We start from the raw sequence: 17,665 nt of genomic DNA on the forward strand, positions 1-17,665 counted from the left end.
TGGTATAATGTGATTATGGTGCAAATAAAAAGATATGAGAATAATTAGCAGCAGAAGTTGCTATCCAGTTTTTTTCCAATTCACAAAATACCTAGTGTTCGCAGGAATATTGTCTGACACGGCTGTGGTGTGCTTTTCTCTTACAATCCCAATTATTGTATATAACACAATATGCACTGGTATGTTCTATTTCACAGTTTGACAGGAGAAAAGGGCACACTTGCTTAAGAGCCACAGTGGTGCAGTGGTTAGAGTGCAGCACTGCAGACTACTTCTGCTGCCTGCTGCTTGCCTGGATTTGGCAGTTCTAATCTCACCAGGCCCAAGATTGACTCAGCCTTCCATCGTTCTGAGGTGGGTAAAACGAGGACCCAGATTGTTCGGGGCAATATGCCGACTCTGTAAACTGCTTAGAGAGGGCTGTAAAGCACTGTGAAGTGGTATATAAGTCTAAATGCTATTGCTATGCTATTGCTAGCTTCAGCTAGTTAGAAGGTAAGGTATTTGCAGAGAGGCTCAAGAGGGGGCAAATTACAAAAGCAGCTTTGTATTGTTACACAAGCTCTACCCCATTTGTAATGCACTGTGACATCCCACAAGTATCAAGTTTGTATCACGATGATGTGCTTTCATTGGATCCTATCCTGTTGTACTCCCTCTTATGGGAGGGAGGGAGTACAATTGGCAAGATCAGAATTCTGAGGTTTTGTAAGTTAGATTCTCTGATCTGATGGCTAGTCCTGCCTCACTTCCCATTTATGCTTAATAAGTCTTATTTTCTGAGGATAAGATGGAAGTTTCCAGAGCAGTCAAAATCTCATTGTATAAAGGTTCAGGAATTACAACATAATTGCATTACATGCAGTCCTTGAACATTCATTTAGAAACTGTTTGAAGTTATAGTGGCATTGAAAAAAGTGACTTACAGCTGGTCCTTTAACTTGTGACCATTGCAGCTTCCACACAGTTACGCGATCAAAATTCAGGGGTTTGGCAACGGATACTTATTTGTGATGGTTGCAGTGTCCTGGGGACACGTGATCATCATTTGCAATCTTCCCAGCTAGCTTTTGACAAGCAAAGTCAATGGGGTAAGCAAAATTTGCTTAATAGCTGCAGTGATTTGTTTAACAACCAAAATAGAGAGGTTGTAAAGTAGGGTGCAACTCTTTTAACAACCACATTGCATAAGAACTTCTGGTCCCAAATGTAGTTGTTAAGTCAAGGACTATCTGTATTAAAGGAAGCAAACTATTGGATAAGCAAGCACCATCTAAGGAAAAGATTGATACTCATTACTTACAACAACATCTTGTAACAGCTTGAGGCGAAGAGCTTGGTCCTTCCCATAACATAAGAAGCTATGTGTATATACTCTGTACTCCTTGCCATAGAGATGGAAATTTATTATATCTGTTGTTAATTCAATCTTATCTGGATCAGGTACAAAGGTAATCTGTGTAGATGCTCCTCCAAGATCCAGTGCTCCTGTTGTCCTACTTGAATGGGCAAATACTTTTGGCCAGATAGACTGCAAGAAGAACAAATAGGAGAGTTACTGAGAGATATAACAGCCAGACCGGGGGCGGGGGGAGGACTACAACAGCACAAAAATGAAAGCAATATCACACAGTCAGCCACTTTTCTCTATTTTCCCTGAATGAAGAACTTAGAATAAAGATCTTACATTTTAGAATGGCAAATTCCAATGGATTGTTATGCAAACTTTGTAAGCGTAAGAACAATGGAACAAATTACTAAATTCTAGGCCATTTGCTATATCAGTTGAAGCTGAAGTGGAAAACTCTCTAACAATCATGCTGTAATATGGGATTGGGGTCAGTACCCCCATTCAACCCTTTCGCTGGGATTTGTTAGATTATATTTCATTTTAATGTCTGGTAGCCTCCTACAGCTTTGAATAGAATTGAAGAACAAAAGGACTCTCAGGAAACCAAATCAAGTGAGAATTCCTGGTCATCACTTCCTTTCTGACATGTCGTATTACCTCTGCAAATTTGCCCAGTAAGTAATTCAGGGTGATCCAGCCATAAGCACCTTCTTCTTCACCACTGAGAATCCTGGCGCCCTGGAACTTGAAGGGATATATACGCAATGTTTCCTCCACCTCAGAGAGAAGCTTCCTAGCAGCATCCTTATTTTTCAAACTGCATGTAAAAAGAAGGGGGAAATATATAGGATTCCTTAGGAACAGTCCTCATATTTTTTTCTTCTTGAAAATGCATTCTGGAAAATGGTGAGAGAATAAGATACTTATTATCCAAAATGAATTTTTAAAAGATGGGAAAAGGAGAAAGACTCATTTGGTCTATTGTTCCTTTAAAACCTTCAGCCTTTTCCCGATTACTTTCATATGGTGTTCTTAATGTAACATAGAAAAGAATTTACAAACAATTCTCTGTTTTCTGAATATGAACTATAGGTAGGAGTCACCCCAAAAGGTTGTTGTCAAGGCCTTTATTGACTATGGCAACACTGGCATAGAAAGAAGGCAAGCGGTTTGCGGAACAAGTGCCTCAAACAATGGCACGCCCTTATTTAGCAGTGGCTTATGGCAGAATTCTAGATATCAAAGTTTAAATATGAGAAATATCTTCTGTTCCGACCCTCACTGGTTTTTGTGAGCTAAACCCACAAAACCAATGAAACTGAAAGGATATGGGAAAACAGGAATGCATGCAACATTGTTGTGCTAGATCCAGAAATATATGCTAAACTGAACTGCCCTTTATTTATATAATTGGACACTGAAATAGATTCACACGTAACCAAATACACAAACAGCGGGTTAGCAAAATACAAGCATCCCATGGGAAACTGATAAAAAATGCCTATCGTTTCAAATCCAAATAAACATTTAAAAGCCTGTTTTTCTCTGAGCTCATTCCTATGAAACATTAAAAAAAAGGTGCAGGCTGCTTTCTCTAGGATACCTCAGCAGCCGCATGCCAGCTGTTGCCCCTAAGTAAACAGGCGTCTCCTGATGCTTTCCCTGTGGCACAATCTCCTTTGCTGAATCCATACAGTGCTTTAGAGGGACACTGGCATTTTCCACAGCATTAGCATAGGATGAAATTCCTGGACCTGAAAGAAGAAAAGCAGAATATTTTCAACTGTTTTGACTTCAGAGCTATATATTCTGTGAAATATCATTTTTTCTAATTAATAATTTTTTTCCTAAAAATAAAAGCTGAACCTCTTCCAACCTTTTTCATAGTTGCATCTGTAGTTGGTGCATATCTTTGTATGAACATTATTGATGTTAATCTGCTACCTATTATTTTTAATAGAGACAATCTTCTTAATTGCTCAGCCAGGCCCATACTGTGTGATGTGCTTTTTGGGGGTCCTCTCCTACATATGGTTTTGAGTGGGATATCATATACTCTAATTTAAAATGGTCCATTTCAGTCCACTTATTCCTAAAACATCCAGCTTATAAATGCTCCATTCCATCAGATTTTTCCTGATTAATGTTTTTAATATTCTGTGCTCCAGGTGAATGTGTACAACCCAATAAGAAGCTCCTCTTTCAATAGTCGTATCTAGCAGAGGCATACACATGGCGGGGGAAGGAGAAGGGAGGGAGTAAGGGCTTTGTGAAAATAATGAAAGCAGCATTGCAGTACGAACTTTAGCACTTTCGTGTGTGTGTGTGTGCACCATTAGTGCAAAAAGCACTAAGCCCAAAAAGGATGGCGCTTGCCCTGTGGCAGTGGAACGTTGCTTTTCTCATCTTGTCCTTCTTGACTCCACTCCCTCCCTCCTCCCTGCTTCCATGCCCTCTGAGACTTCCTTGTGGTTTTGGTCTGGTAACGTGATCATCTTCAGATCTAGTTGTGAAGAGTGTGGTGCTCTTACCTATGGTTCCTTGGTAAGTATAGGAGAATCTTCCAATCTCAAAACTCATAATCAGGCACCTAAACAAGTCCAGACATTTCACTTACATCTTCAAATTATCTTGGCAACTGTCAAGGTTCACAGCAGCCTGGCTGTAAATCCTAACTCCCTCCACTTAATCCTTATTAAGGCCTTGGCCCACTTGGTAAAAGGCTCACAGACATGACTCAGAAAGGTTAGCCTCTTTAGCGCAGACAGGAGTGAAGTCATATAAATACATAATATAATTCCACTGCAGTACACAGACATGAAAGCCCTGATACAGAACTTTACTCAAGGTTTAAATTTTTGTCTTTTTCATTGCACTTTTACATCCCACCTTTGATACCTGATCCATGTTGCTATAAACAGTTTTTTTTTTTTAGTCTGGGAACAGTTCTGGCCTCACCAAACCAATTTTATTCCTTACTCCAGTGAAAATGGTTTTTTCAGTGCCATCTTTTATGTATTGGAGTTTCTCCTCCTATGTGGATTGGTTCCCTTCATGCTTTCAAAACCCCATTTCCGTCACTTCTTTTTATACTTTTAGCTTTATCTTTCCTTTTGTGCTGTTACTATGTTGTTACTAACCCTATTACAAAGTCTTACCCCAGCTGGCATTATTGTCAGGGATACTACAGATATTAAATCAAGATGGTAATTCCTAGGCAGGATAACTATGATCAGCTCAAACTAAGAATACTCAGTATCTACTATACATGCCCAGACTCAAGTTAATTGAAAATAGCAATAAGTTACAGTATTGTCAAGTTGCATAGCATCTCTTAAAATTCATCAGATGATGACCTATGCCTCATGTTAACCTTATTGAGATTTACATTATTAGTTAAGAGTGTTTTGCATTACGATCAATTGAATTAGCCATATACTATGTATTATGTGTAGTAGTATATGTAGCCATATACTATGTATTATGGCTAATATATAACTTTTATGTTTTTGTATTTATCTAATGTTCTGACACCTCCCTATAGATTTTTTAAAACTTGTGTGTGTGTACACAAGCATACGTTAGCTTTTTAAAATGCATTTTTATGTTTTTTATCTTGTATACTTTTTATTTTATTTTTTATTTTTTTTAATTATTGTTGTATCTCACCCTTAAGTTGGACATGACCATAACAAAAAATTGATGGACCCGTAAGTTTGTGTAAAAATATAAACTGAATTCTTTGATAAAGTTTAGGATTCGCTCCAAGGAACACAAATTATAATTTTTATGTGGTGTTTTTCAGCAGTGAAAGATTGTTACAATGAGCAAGTGCTTTTTTCCTTCCCTTCTCTTATCTCATGTATACACTACTCCCATTAAATTGCTTAAATTCAATAATTTTAATTCTTAAATTGTGTTGATGGACTAAAAAAATCTCAAGCAGGTTTTTATGTATTAAATCCTGATTTGTTTTATCCATTAACCAGTTTAATTCTCACTAACAGAGATGAAATGATAGAAGGTGTTGAAGCTACAGGAACCCTGGGGGCAAGTGCTCATGCAATATTGGATTTCAACATTATGCAAGCACAAGTAGTAGAACAAGTAAAACTAGAGTCTTAGACTTTAAGAGAGCTAATTTCAATAGAGGTAGAGAGAGCTTGGGAAGGATTCCATGGATGAGAATCCTCAAGGGGAAAACAACTTAAGAAGCTTGGGAAATTTTGAAAAGTGAGATTATAAAGCCCAGTCTAGCACAATACCAATGAAGAAGAAAAATAACAGCTCTCGAAAGAAGCCAGCATGGCTGCATAAAGAACTCTCTGACAAATTGAAAGACAAAAAGGAGAAGTATAAAAAGTGGAAAGGGGGGCAAATAACTAAGGCAGAATATCAGGAAATAGCCCGAGCCTGTAAAGATGAAGTGAGGAAAGCTAAGGCTCGCAATGAACAAAGGCTTGCAACAAAAGTAAAAAATAATTAAAAAGCTGCTTCCAACATGTTAAAAACAAGAAAAAAAGTCAAGGAAACAATTGGTCCATTGCTGGGAGAAAGTGGTAAGAAGGTGACAAGCAACAGGGAGAAAGAAAGCAGAACTACTTAACTCGGTTTTTGAATCTGTCTTTACACAAAGGGAAAAAAACAGTCCAACCTATCAAAAACAGCACCACAAAGAACAGAATAGGAACACAAGTTAAAACAGGGAAGAAAATGGTAAGTGAACACCTGTCTACCCTAGATGAGTTCAAATCACCAGGACCAGATGGATTACACCACAAGGTTCTGAAGGAACTGGCAGATGAGATCTCAGAACCACTATATCTTTCAAAGATCTGGAGCACTGGGGATCTGCCAGAGAACTGGAAAAGAGCTGATGTAGTTCCCATCTTCAAAAAAGGAAAGAAAATAGATCCAGGAAACTATAGACCTATCAGCTTGGCCTCAATACCAGGGAAGATTCTGGAAAAGATAAGCAACAAATCAGCGAACACCTAGAAGCAAACAAAGTAATCACCAAAAGCCAACATGGGTTCTGTTAAAAACAGATCATGCTAGGCTAATCTTATTGCATTCTTTGACAAAGTGATAAAATTAGCTGACCAGAGGAATGCTGTTGATATAATTTACTTGGACTTCAGTAAGGCATTTGATAAAGTAGACTGTAACCTACTACTAGATAAAGTAGAAAAATGTGGGTTAGACAATAGATGGATTTGGAACTGGCTGACCAACTGCACTCAACATGTAGTTCTCAATGGAACTGCATCTACATGGAGGGAAGTATGCAGTGGAGTACCCCAAGGATCTGTTTTAGGCCCAATACTCTTCAACTCTTCATCAATGACTTGGACAAGGATGGGGAACTCATCAAATTTGCAGACGACACCAAGCTGGCAGGAATAGCCAACACTCCAGAAGATAGGCTTAAGATACAGAAGGATCTTGACAGACTTGAACATTGGGTGCTATCTAACAAAATGAAATCAATGGTGAAAAAAGTAAGGTTCTCCATTTAGGCAAGAAAAAACAAATGCACAGGTACAGCATATGTGGTACCTTGCTCAATAGTAGTAACTGTGAGAGGGATCTTGGAGTCCTAGTGGACAACCATTTAAATATGAGCCAGCACTGTGCAGCAGCTGCCCAAAAAGCCAATACAGTTCTAGGCTGCATAAACAGAGGGATAGAATCAAGATCATGTGAAGTGTTAATATCACTTTATGAATGCCTTGGTCAGGCCACACTTGGAATACTGCATTCAGTTTTGGTCGTCACGATGTAAAAAAGATGTTGAGCCTCTAGAAAGAGTGCAGAGAAGAGCAACAAAGATGATTAGGGGACTGGAGGCTAAAACGTATGAAGAACAGTTGCAGGAACTGGGTATGTCTAGTCTAATGAAAAGAAGGACTAGGGGAGATATGATAGCAGTGTTCCAATATCTCAGGGGCTGCCATAAAGAAGAGGGAGTCAAGGTATTCTCCAAAGCACCCGAGGACAGGACAAGAAGCAATGGGTGGAAATTAATCAACTAATCAAGGAGAGAAGCAACTTAGAACTACGGAGAAATTTCCTGACAGTTAAAACAATTAATCAGTGGAACAACTTGCCTCCAGAAGTTGTGAATGCTCCAATACTGGAAGTTTTAAAAAAGATGTTGGATAACCATTTGTCTGAAGTGGTGTAAGGTTTCCTGCCTAGGCAGGGAGTTGGACTAGAAGACCTCCAAGGTCCCTTCCAACTCTGTTATTCTATTCTATTCTATTCTATTCTATTCTATTCTATTCTATTCTATTCTATTCTATTCTATTGTTAATTCAGGTTTGGGGTGTGCGTTCTCTTGTCTTCCCCACTCTTTGGAATCTACTCCTGCCATTCTACCCTTCAGTGTTGTCTGGGGGTGTCAAAATTGTGGCCCCTGGGCTAGATGCATCACACACTGGCCAAGCCCACCCCAGGTTTAACAAAGGGGGAAAAAAGTCACGATACGTCACGTGCTAACATGATGTTTTGAGTTTGACACCTGTGGTATAGTCCAACCCCGCCCCTCCCCTTCATAAACACATTCCCTCCCAGGTAAACTAGACAGAAAACATAACTAGATGAACAAATTCCACTTTATTTTAAGACTATATTAATAGAATCTTACAATTCTGAAGTTACAAATTTCCTGTCATCACTTTTTAACTACATGGTCAATTGGAATACTGCATTCAGTTTTGGTCGCCACGATATAAAAAAGATCCTTCCTAAATTTCTTTGTCTGCTAAACCCTTGGAGGGTCTTGTCTCTCTTGTCTGATTGTTCCTTGGCAGCATTTGTTTTCCTCATTCACAATTCCATCACATTTCATGGAGATAGTTAATTTATTATAAAACATCAATTTTCCCATTTCTTACCTTCTGCTTCACATTCGTAAATCTGATGCACCATTCCTGTATTATTTTCTTTCTCAGCTGGCCATTCATATACATATACACTTGTGTGGGAAGAACCAGCATCCAACACAATCCCATACTGCAGGAGAGAAAAACTCACACATTTGCTTTTTAAATTTCAGGGTACTGTACTGGGAGAAGATGATAAAATGTACTATCACGAACAGTGTCATATAGCAGATTTCTCTTAGAAACAGAATCACATTTTCAGGGGGACATTGACATTATTGAACCCAACCCTGTATTCTGGACAAATTTTCCTGACAAATTACTATACAGCCTTGGTGAGAAGACCTTCAATGTAGAAAACCATCCAACTTGGTAACTAGTTCCACCATTAAATTGTACCTACTAGCAGATTTTATATACCATGAGGTTGCTTTGGAAATTGTTAGAATAAAAGGGAAACTGGAAATTGCCAGAACGAAATAGAATGTAGAGTGGTACATCTAAGGAAAGCTACTTCTTACTTGTAAGCAGGGGATAAGATATATTGGACTTAAAAATGGGAGCATTCTTTGTGTTGTGGACAATCCTTCCGGGATTCTATTGGAAGAGAAAGGGAGTTATTGCTGTTGCCTGGAGCTTCCAACAAAAAGAAGCATGCAACATTGAATGCATTAACACACATATGACTTTAGTCTTCACGTGGGCTCCTCATTTGTGTCTAATGGATTAGAAGCATAGCAGTTCAGCAGGGAAATTTTCTATAACTTACTTTACGGTTCCTGGTGGGAAATAAATTCTGTGTGATAGCCACAGTGATTATAGTAAGAAGAGCCACCACCAAGAATAATCCAATAATAATGTATTTCAGGTGACAATATTTTCTCAGCATGATACCTGCAATTACAACAGAAGAAAAACCAGGATTAGAAGCAATACAATTCAGAATGTTGCAACATGTCCCACACAGGAACATCATTTCCACAGATACTTTTTATTATGAACTCTCAATTTAGAGTTAAGTCTAATTGGGCTGTGCTATACAAAGGATGAGAGGGTCTAAAACTGTTTCTCAAACTTACCAATTTTCAGGTATGTAGACTTTGACTCTCAGGATTCCTCAGTCAGCACGCTGGGGAATTCTAGGAGTTGAAGTCCACAAGGTTGAAAAACACTGTCAAAAGCAATTCAATTGTTTCTGAAGTCTAGCACCACAGGCATTTACTGTCACTCACCACTTAACAGAGGGACAATCACAGCTGCACAATCCCCTCTGCCTCTGCTTTATTTTGGATTTCTGCATATCTATTCCGGGATCAATGCAGCTGGAGATCTAAAATTCCAAAACGAATTATTTCTGGCCTTTTTCCTGGCTTAGACTTCACTATACTGTTGCCAGCAGTTTGAAATGGTTGGAATTTTGTCAAAATGTTGTTTAGCGACTGATGTTTATTCCATAAATGCAATGTTTTTGAGCCATATTTAGACATTTGTTCCTTTCATGAAGTTGCCACTTTACTATTCCCAAGTTGATTTCATGTTAATATGTACACACATTTCAATCTTTTTAGCTGTTCTAGCTTAAAGGTGGAGAAAATTATTTCCCTTTCCCACTTTGATGCCAACTTTTCTGACATCACTAAAGCTCAAAATATCAAAGTTCAAGATCTTGTACAATAGAATATAACAACTGCTTTTGTGTTAGAAATTCTAGTAAAGATAAGAAAACAGAATTCAGACTCCAAAGTTTTAGTTAGAGATCAAAGAACATTAATGTTCCAAAGTTAATATAAAAACAAACTGTAATGACAATAGCCACCTAATGGATATTTTAAAATGAGGAATGAAATACTATTTAATCATGGTTAATGAATGTAGAAATCCAGTGGGATAAGGATTATGGTTTGGCCTCCTTCACTTAGATGGGGGATTTTAAATCTTTTATCTACCTCCATTGAACCTCATCAGTAGAGAAGAAAATAATTTTGATTTATAGGGTATTAACACATGTTTTGCTAGAGGAAATAATTTCCTGGAGTTTGTTTTATCTAATTGTTTTTAACTAATTAACTAATTGTTTTAAGAATATGAAATGTTTCTGTCATTTGTTCTTAAAATCAATTAATACAGTTCAAAAAATAAAGTTGCCCATGCTTTCCTTCCACAGCTGTCTTTCCAAGCCTCTTTATTTTAAGCAGTGTGGCATATTGTAAGCTTGTTTCTTTAACTTCTTTAACTGAGATATTTTAGGATTTGGGCTGGATGTGACTGATTCTGGCCTTTTTTAGTACCAGAAAATAGGCACTCATATTTTATCGCTACTGTAAAATATTTGTTTACTCTGCTCCCACCACCCACCTCCCAACAATTTATGGTATATATACAAATTTTATATGTATACAATTTTTAATTTATTGTTGTGGTTGGCTGCACAATCAGTCAGACTGGGTTGGCATTTTTATCCAGTCTTCCCAAGGACCTGGGATAGGCAGATGTTGTTGTTTGATGGTGTGAAAGGTATTATTACAGGATGTAAGTTGTACCAAGTAAAGGTGTCTTCTGCAACAGACTGATGGTGGTTGAAGGTGTTCAAGTGGTGCTCCAGATGTTTTGGGATTGAACCCAAGGCACCTATTACCATTGGTATTATCTTTGCTTTCTTCTACCACAGTCATTCTATTTCAATTTGCAAGTTTTTGTATTTTGTGATAGGAGGAAGAGGAGGAGGAGGAGGAGGAGGAGGAGGAGGAAGCGGAGGAGGAGGAGGAAGGATAGGATAATCCCAGAAAAGGGCTAACAAGTTTTCTGTCAAGTAATTGCTTTAAAGCTGAAATCCTACATCTAACACCAGAAGATTAACTTTCTGTAGGACTTTATTCAGTGCTATAAATTAATGTACAGGATTGCTTATTTAAAGTTTAAGGGGGGAAATATATGTATAATTTGGTACAATATATATTATTTATTGCTGTTACTTTTTTAATGTTGCTTTTTCTTATTTTATATGTGACTGCTTTTTATTTTAAAAAAATATAGGTTTGTGCCTTTTTTTTTACAAGATCCTCATCAGAAAAAAGAGGAATAAACACTTGCAGCAAAGTCTAGAATATTAATTTATTAATATAATTTTAGCACTTTTTAAAAAGATGATAAAAGCTAACACAAGCTAAAAAAAAGAAAAGAAGAAATCAAAGGAAAAGCTAAAAATACAAGAAGAAAAAAAGAAAAAGAAAATAGAAAAGAAAAAAGCTACAAAGTAGCTGCTGATCTTCTTTGCAGCAGTTATAAATACAATTATATATTTCTTACTTTATAATTACAATATAATTCTCTTCTTTCTATAATCTATTCTATCTATCTAAGCATAGATCATTTAAAAGTACTCATTCTTAAACTTTTATTCAAAAGGCAGTTGAAAGATAATGTTAGTCCCTGAGATTCCAAATGTTCTTGCAAAGCCAAGAAAAATGTTTATAAGATGTCAACAAATATTTGCTGAAATACACTAATTTCTAGAATTTGTATTGTTCAGAAAATACAATCACTTTATGGATATTGAAAATTCTTGACAATTGAAAACAATAAGCTGAGCACAAAAACAATACGGCAAAGGAAAAAAAAAGGTATATTACCACATATAGGGAACATACATATATTTGCTTGTTTCTTCTCCGCAGCAAGCAGTGTTTTTAGTGAAATTTAATACCCCTCTGCGATTTAACCTAATTATCATACAATGTGTGCTGATGTCAGCCCTTCATAATAGACCAGCTTAGGAAACAGGCTCTACAGGAAGATTAGAACTATCCTGAGATGGGGTATATCTCAGTAAAGGTGTTTTCCCTTTCTTCTTTCTTATATTCCAGAGATTTCAGGGGTGGGGGAGTCAAAGTCCCTCTCTTTGAAATTACTCTTATGTTTCTTCTGCATCTGCTATTTCTACAATGGACTCTGGATTCTTTCTCCAAGTTCATTTTCCTATCAATCTACATCTGGCAACATCTTCTTTTACATGTCATCATGATGTTGTCCTGGTTTCACCTCCAACCCACAAGGGGCAAAATTTTGTGCTATTCTGCTATTAAAGAAGTTTAAACTGGTATTGACAATTTGTTTTTTTTATAAGATCCTCATGAGAGAAAAGAGAAATAAACACTATTTTTTGTTTGATGGTTACAAATAAATAAATGTTCTATAAAATCTGTTATATTTTGCCACCCATTTATATCAATATGAAGCCAACTGATCAGTGGCATGTGGGATCAGAGAAGTGCTCATTGGCAATTTTATCTATTGTTGCCCTGCCACCTTCAGTTGCCAGGAACTCTTGTCTGCCACCAGTCTACTGAGATCCCCTTAAAATGATGGACACCAAAGTGCCTATCAGAATTACTAGTCTACTTAGAAAGCTGTACTGTACAGCAGGAGCCCCCAGTCTCCAGACCACGGTCCACTATGTGGCTTTGAGCCTTTTAAAACCGGGTTGTGAAAGTGCATGTGCTTGTATGCAGGCACCTCTCCTCTCACACAAGTGAGTGCATATCCCACATTCCATTTGCATAAGTGGCAGGTGTACAAATGGAACCATATGCACACACTTGCCTGCTGAGTGTGGAACCATTCCCACCCACCCCAGTCCAGAAATCCAAAAAGGTTGGGGAAGTCTGCTGTACAGCAAATACTTTAATTCAGGAGCCCTTACCAAATTGGTGGAAAATTGAACTACTGAAACAATGAAATGATGGAAACTAACCCTCTCTTAGCCAAAGAGAATTGAAAGGAATCTGGAAGTTGGCAGGTATTGCCTTTTTAATAGAAGAAAGAAAGAGGAGAAATCCTAAGTGCCATTTTTTTCTGGGTTCCTTTCTGACTCAGAAAAATATTCCCTTTGGAGAAGAGTAATGGAAGAATCCTAGAGATGACTCACCCATTCCTGATGCAATTCTGTAATTGGCAGATGCTTTTCACATTGGTTGATGTGAAGAATAGGAATGTCTGTAAAGCCCCCAATCAATTTGCTTATCACATGCTGGATGTGCAAAATCAGGCCAACACCATTCAGTAGTGTGTTATAGCTGATGCGCTAGAGAAAAGAGTGAGATCAACAATGGCAGTAAATTTCATGTTAGTACGATTTATATTGATAGCTCTTCATACCCTAGTAATGAAAGCCAAAGTGCACAATGATATAATGGGATTACGATTAAATATAAATAAGATCAAACTCATGACAATAGTTACAGCAATCAGACTTAGAACTGACAATGAAGATATTGAAGACAGCTTCTGCCTTTTAAGAACCAGCAATCAAAAAATAAGCCCCACAGAGTCTGCTTCCGGTTTGGGTTTCCTCAGCGACAGACCGAAGTCTACGATTGTGCACGATTTCGATCTGTACTCGCCACTGGAGCGCCCTGATCCTTTGGATTCGGGGCTGAAGTCACCCCATAGAGGTGGTGAAGAGGGGGGAGATTGCTAGCCGAGTGGAGGGGAGCCGCATCTCTCCTCCTTGGCTGGTCTAAACTCCCTTTCCCGAAGATGGTTGCAGCAGTGGTCAGAAATGGCCACCTCAAAGAAGAACCCAACAGGATAAGATAAGGGGGAAGACAAACAGGAAAGCAGGACAGACCAGGCTAAATAACAGAGAACATCTAAACAAGGTACCCTGAATCTAAAAGTACTTAGAGGGATACTTCTGAAAGAAGACTTTTAAGCAGCGAAGGAGAGAGAAAAGGAGGTAAAAAACCCTTTTTTAACCTTTATATTGACAATTGCAAATGGTATGGAAAGAAATCTATATTAATTTATTTGGACACTAATAGGCAACTTTAAGCTGAAATTTAAGTGCCAGAAGGAGGATAAAGATTTTTTTTCTTTGGTCATTTTAAAGCCCTAAAAAGAACAGTGGAGACAAAAGGATGGGACGTGGAATAATGGAAAAATGGAGTGGCACCTGGAAAAATAAAGAGGATTAACAGCGAAACTTTGAAAAGACTCCCAAGGATACATTGTAACTGAAACCTTATTAAAATATACAGTAACCCATGGAAAGGAAAAGTAAAGGAAAAAAACAAGAAGGAACAGTCTGGGATCATTTGGTGATATAAAAAACAGTTTGGGGCATTGTTTTTTTTCTGTCTTTTTCTGTTTTTACTTAAAGTCAATCGGGTGGTTGTTCAAAAGTGTTTAAAATGCCATCACTCCTGGAGGAATTGAAGATGAGTCTTAAAAAACAGAAAAAAGATGCAGAAAGGGGAGGAAGATCCTTTGGCTTTGTATTTGAATTTTTTTGAAATGGAGATCCTGAACTATGAAAAGCAAAAGGAAAAACTTCAAGAGCAAGAAGAAGGGCGGGAAAAAGAAGAAGCCATTTTCAATGATCAAATAATGCAAAGTGTGGTAATAAAGGGAAAAAGGGGGAAAGGAGTTAAAAGTTTGAGATCAAAGGGAACAGCCAAAAAGAAAAATAGTCTGAAAAAGAAGTATAACAGCAAGGAGAAAAGAAAAGAAAACTACAGAAGGGAAAATTAGAGAGAGAAGGGTATAAAAAAAGGGATGAGAAAAAGGAGGGAAGATAGCAAGGGAAAGAACTCACGAGGGACAAAAGCAGGAAATAAAGAAAAAGGGGAAACGTACTAGGATTAAAGGTATTTGCTCAGCTAGAAAACATGGAGACAATGGCTAAATTAAGTTAAAAGTGAGAATTCTGCAAAGGTACAAAAGATAGTGTTGTGACAGTAGAATACTGTAATGAGTTAGAAATGAAATAAGTAAATAATCTTTGAGATAAAATTGTATTGTTATGTAATGGTATGTTTATTTATAATTAATGCAATAATAAAGAAGAGAGGGAAACATTGTAATTGTTTCTAAAGATTGATAAAATATTGAAAAGAAATGTGAAAGATTTACAAGGAAATTTACACCAGTTACTAGAATGAATTTGAATAATTATTTTACTTATTAATAGTAAATAACTTATTAGATAAAATTGTATGACTATCCAATGGTATGCTTATTAACAGTTAAGTAATAATGAAGAAGGGAGGGAAACATTTCAACTGTTCTCAAAGATTGATAAATATTGAAAAGAAACATGAAAGATTTACAAGGCTCATACCAGTACTAGAATGAATTTGAATAACTATTTTGTTCACTAATATATATATATATATATATATATATATATATATATATATATATATATATATATTATTTTTGCTATGTTTTTAGAATTTTTCTTTTTACATTTTTAAGGAGAAGTATCAAGCAGAGTCTGAATGATGAGATTTACACGATATAAAATAGATATTAGAAATTTGAATGTTATAATTTTAGAATGCTCAAATTTAATGGTTAAAGAAATTTCATATGATAATAACAATAAGACTTAAAGGTGTTGCACTCCGATTGGCAATCATAGAGGGAATTTTGCTTTTTAAGAATGTTGGAAGAGAACATAATAAAACTGTAAACAAGACAGACGAAAGTATAAGTATAATGAATAAAAAGATATAGAAATTTAGGTAAAAGAAATACAATTAAATAAGAAAATGAGATAATTATAAAAGAAAATTAAAAGAAGTAAAGGAGAAATAGAAGTTGGAAAAAGAGTAATAAGATATGAAGTTGAATATATAAGATGAATATGCATATGAAATTGTGTCTGTATGGAAATATGATAACCCGGAACTATGCTGTACTCAAGATGTTTTATTTGTTTTGTTAAAACTCAATAAAACTGTATTAAAAAAAAAAAAGCCCCACAAATAAGCTCTTGATAAATCACTATTGAGATCTCGGAAAAGTTATTCAGATGCTGGGTGTCTATATCTACAAAGATCAGAATGGTGCAGGCAATTGGAGAAAATTGTGTTTCCTCCATGACACTCTTGGAAGCAAAAGCTGAACATTGTAGAAGCAGAATAAAAAGAATATTGACTCTGAATTTTTACTTGAGACCAAAAATGCCCAGGCCTAAACATTCTATGTTGGACACAATATGTCAAAAAGTGACCCTCTGAAAATCTTTAGTAAAAAGCAAAAGATTAGTATGATCTCAAAAGAAATCAGAGTATGGTTGATAATAGTTCAACCACACAACACAATAGTTTTGTGTTATTCATGTTATTGACTGTATTTTTATTGGTCAGTCACCGGAATAATATTTTGTTCTGCTCTGCTCTATTCTATGTCTCAGGAGAAATCTGTAATGATGAGAAAGGAGAAAAGGAAGAAAGATTTAGCAACAAAGTGGATTAACTCAATTATAGCAATTATAGCAGGGATGAGGTTCACTATTGGATAATTTGAAAGCCAGGTTGAGAACGGCTCATGCTAGGGGGAAAATAATCTATGAATATGGTCACTAAGACTTGAATACTACTCATATCAATACAGCAAGCATAAGAGTGCTTTTAAAGTATAAAAAGATTCTTATAGCCTTAAAATTAAAATGTTGATCACCATCGCACATAAAATATTGGAAATATAAATTCTGGATTTGCTCCTACAAAAATGTTACACTGAGAATATTCAGTCCTGCTTTTAAAAGCAATTTTGAGGACTGCCTGTTTGCTTTTATTAAGTTTGAGATTCTGTTGCATTTTGTTGGAGAAAATGTTAAGTATTTTAAAATTTATTAAAAATACAGAGAATACAACAATCTCTTTCAAGATCATCTGAAACTTTAAGATATTGTCATAAGGATGAACCCCAGTTGGAAATGTTTAGGTCTGTAGCCCATGATCCCACCACAGAGTATTCATGCATTGACTTCTTTTTCTCCATGATGCCAAAGGCCCCCCTCCCTTTTTTTTTACAGAGTACGAGACAATTTGCTTTGGATTACATAAAAGCTTTCATTTTGTTTTTATTTTGTAGGGCTGGACCCATGTAGGAGAAGTAGTGTCTAAAAGGTCAAACGTAAAATGAATAAAATATTCATTTTCTTGCTCTCATGAAAAGCCATAAATGTCAACTTTTGAATATATGAAGAGCAGATGTCATTGATAAAGAATTCAAACTTTATTAGAAATGATCTCTTGTTGATTTTCCATGTTAAGAGTGTGGAAGATCTGTCATTTTAAGCTGTGTGAAGGAATAACCAGGAGCTGAACCATCCATCTATCCTTTCTCAGAAGGGTTCACACGGGCCGGAAATGAGCACATAGAAGCTTTGTGCTTACCAAGGAATCCCAGCTTTTATTTGTGTTGGCAGTAAGTTGATAGCTTATTTCTGGCAAAATGTCATCGGGGGTTACAGACAAGAATTCTTTATGAGCCAGGGTAATTCAGCCTGACAATGCGCCCATTCACCACATCAATACCAAGCACATTCCTTCCATCTGGAGACACTCCCACTGTGTTAATGCCTACTCTGAAGAGAGGCAAAATAGTGACTTCCAGATGCATCATTTAAGTAATTCTT

General features: G+C 36.6%; 1 protein-coding gene across 12 annotated transcripts in view; it reads right to left on the bottom strand.

Annotated features, from left to right (window-relative positions):
• The window catches only part of ENTPD1 (ectonucleoside triphosphate diphosphohydrolase 1), a 55,823-nt gene that overhangs the window by 7,779 nt on the left and 30,379 nt on the right, over positions 1–17,665 (bottom strand). For 5 of the 12 annotated variants that reach the window (XM_087932965.1, XM_087932964.1, XM_087932968.1 and 2 more), the window contains 6 exons: positions 13,163–13,318; positions 9,008–9,132; positions 8,251–8,368; positions 2,955–3,105; positions 2,009–2,168; positions 1,304–1,531 (listed from right to left, as the gene is read on the bottom strand). In XM_087932965.1, the coding sequence (XP_087789091.1) occupies positions 1,304–1,531; positions 2,009–2,168; positions 2,955–3,105; positions 8,251–8,368; positions 9,008–9,132; positions 13,163–13,166 (786 nt within the window). In that variant the 5' untranslated portion in view covers positions 13,167–13,318. Of the gene's footprint in view, positions 1–1,303; positions 1,532–2,008; positions 2,169–2,954; positions 3,106–8,250; positions 8,369–9,007; positions 9,133–9,470; positions 9,530–13,162; positions 13,319–17,423; positions 17,615–17,665 lie in introns of those variants that run through there. The other 7 variants (XM_087932960.1, XM_087932962.1, XM_087932961.1 and 4 more) reach the window with 3 other exon arrangements.

Source organism: Pseudonaja textilis, chromosome 4 (genome assembly GCF_049901715.1).
Source record: "Pseudonaja textilis isolate UNSWEBS1 chromosome 4, rPseTex1.2, whole genome shotgun sequence".
In the NCBI taxonomy this organism is placed as follows: domain Eukaryota; kingdom Metazoa; phylum Chordata; class Lepidosauria; order Squamata; family Elapidae; genus Pseudonaja; species Pseudonaja textilis.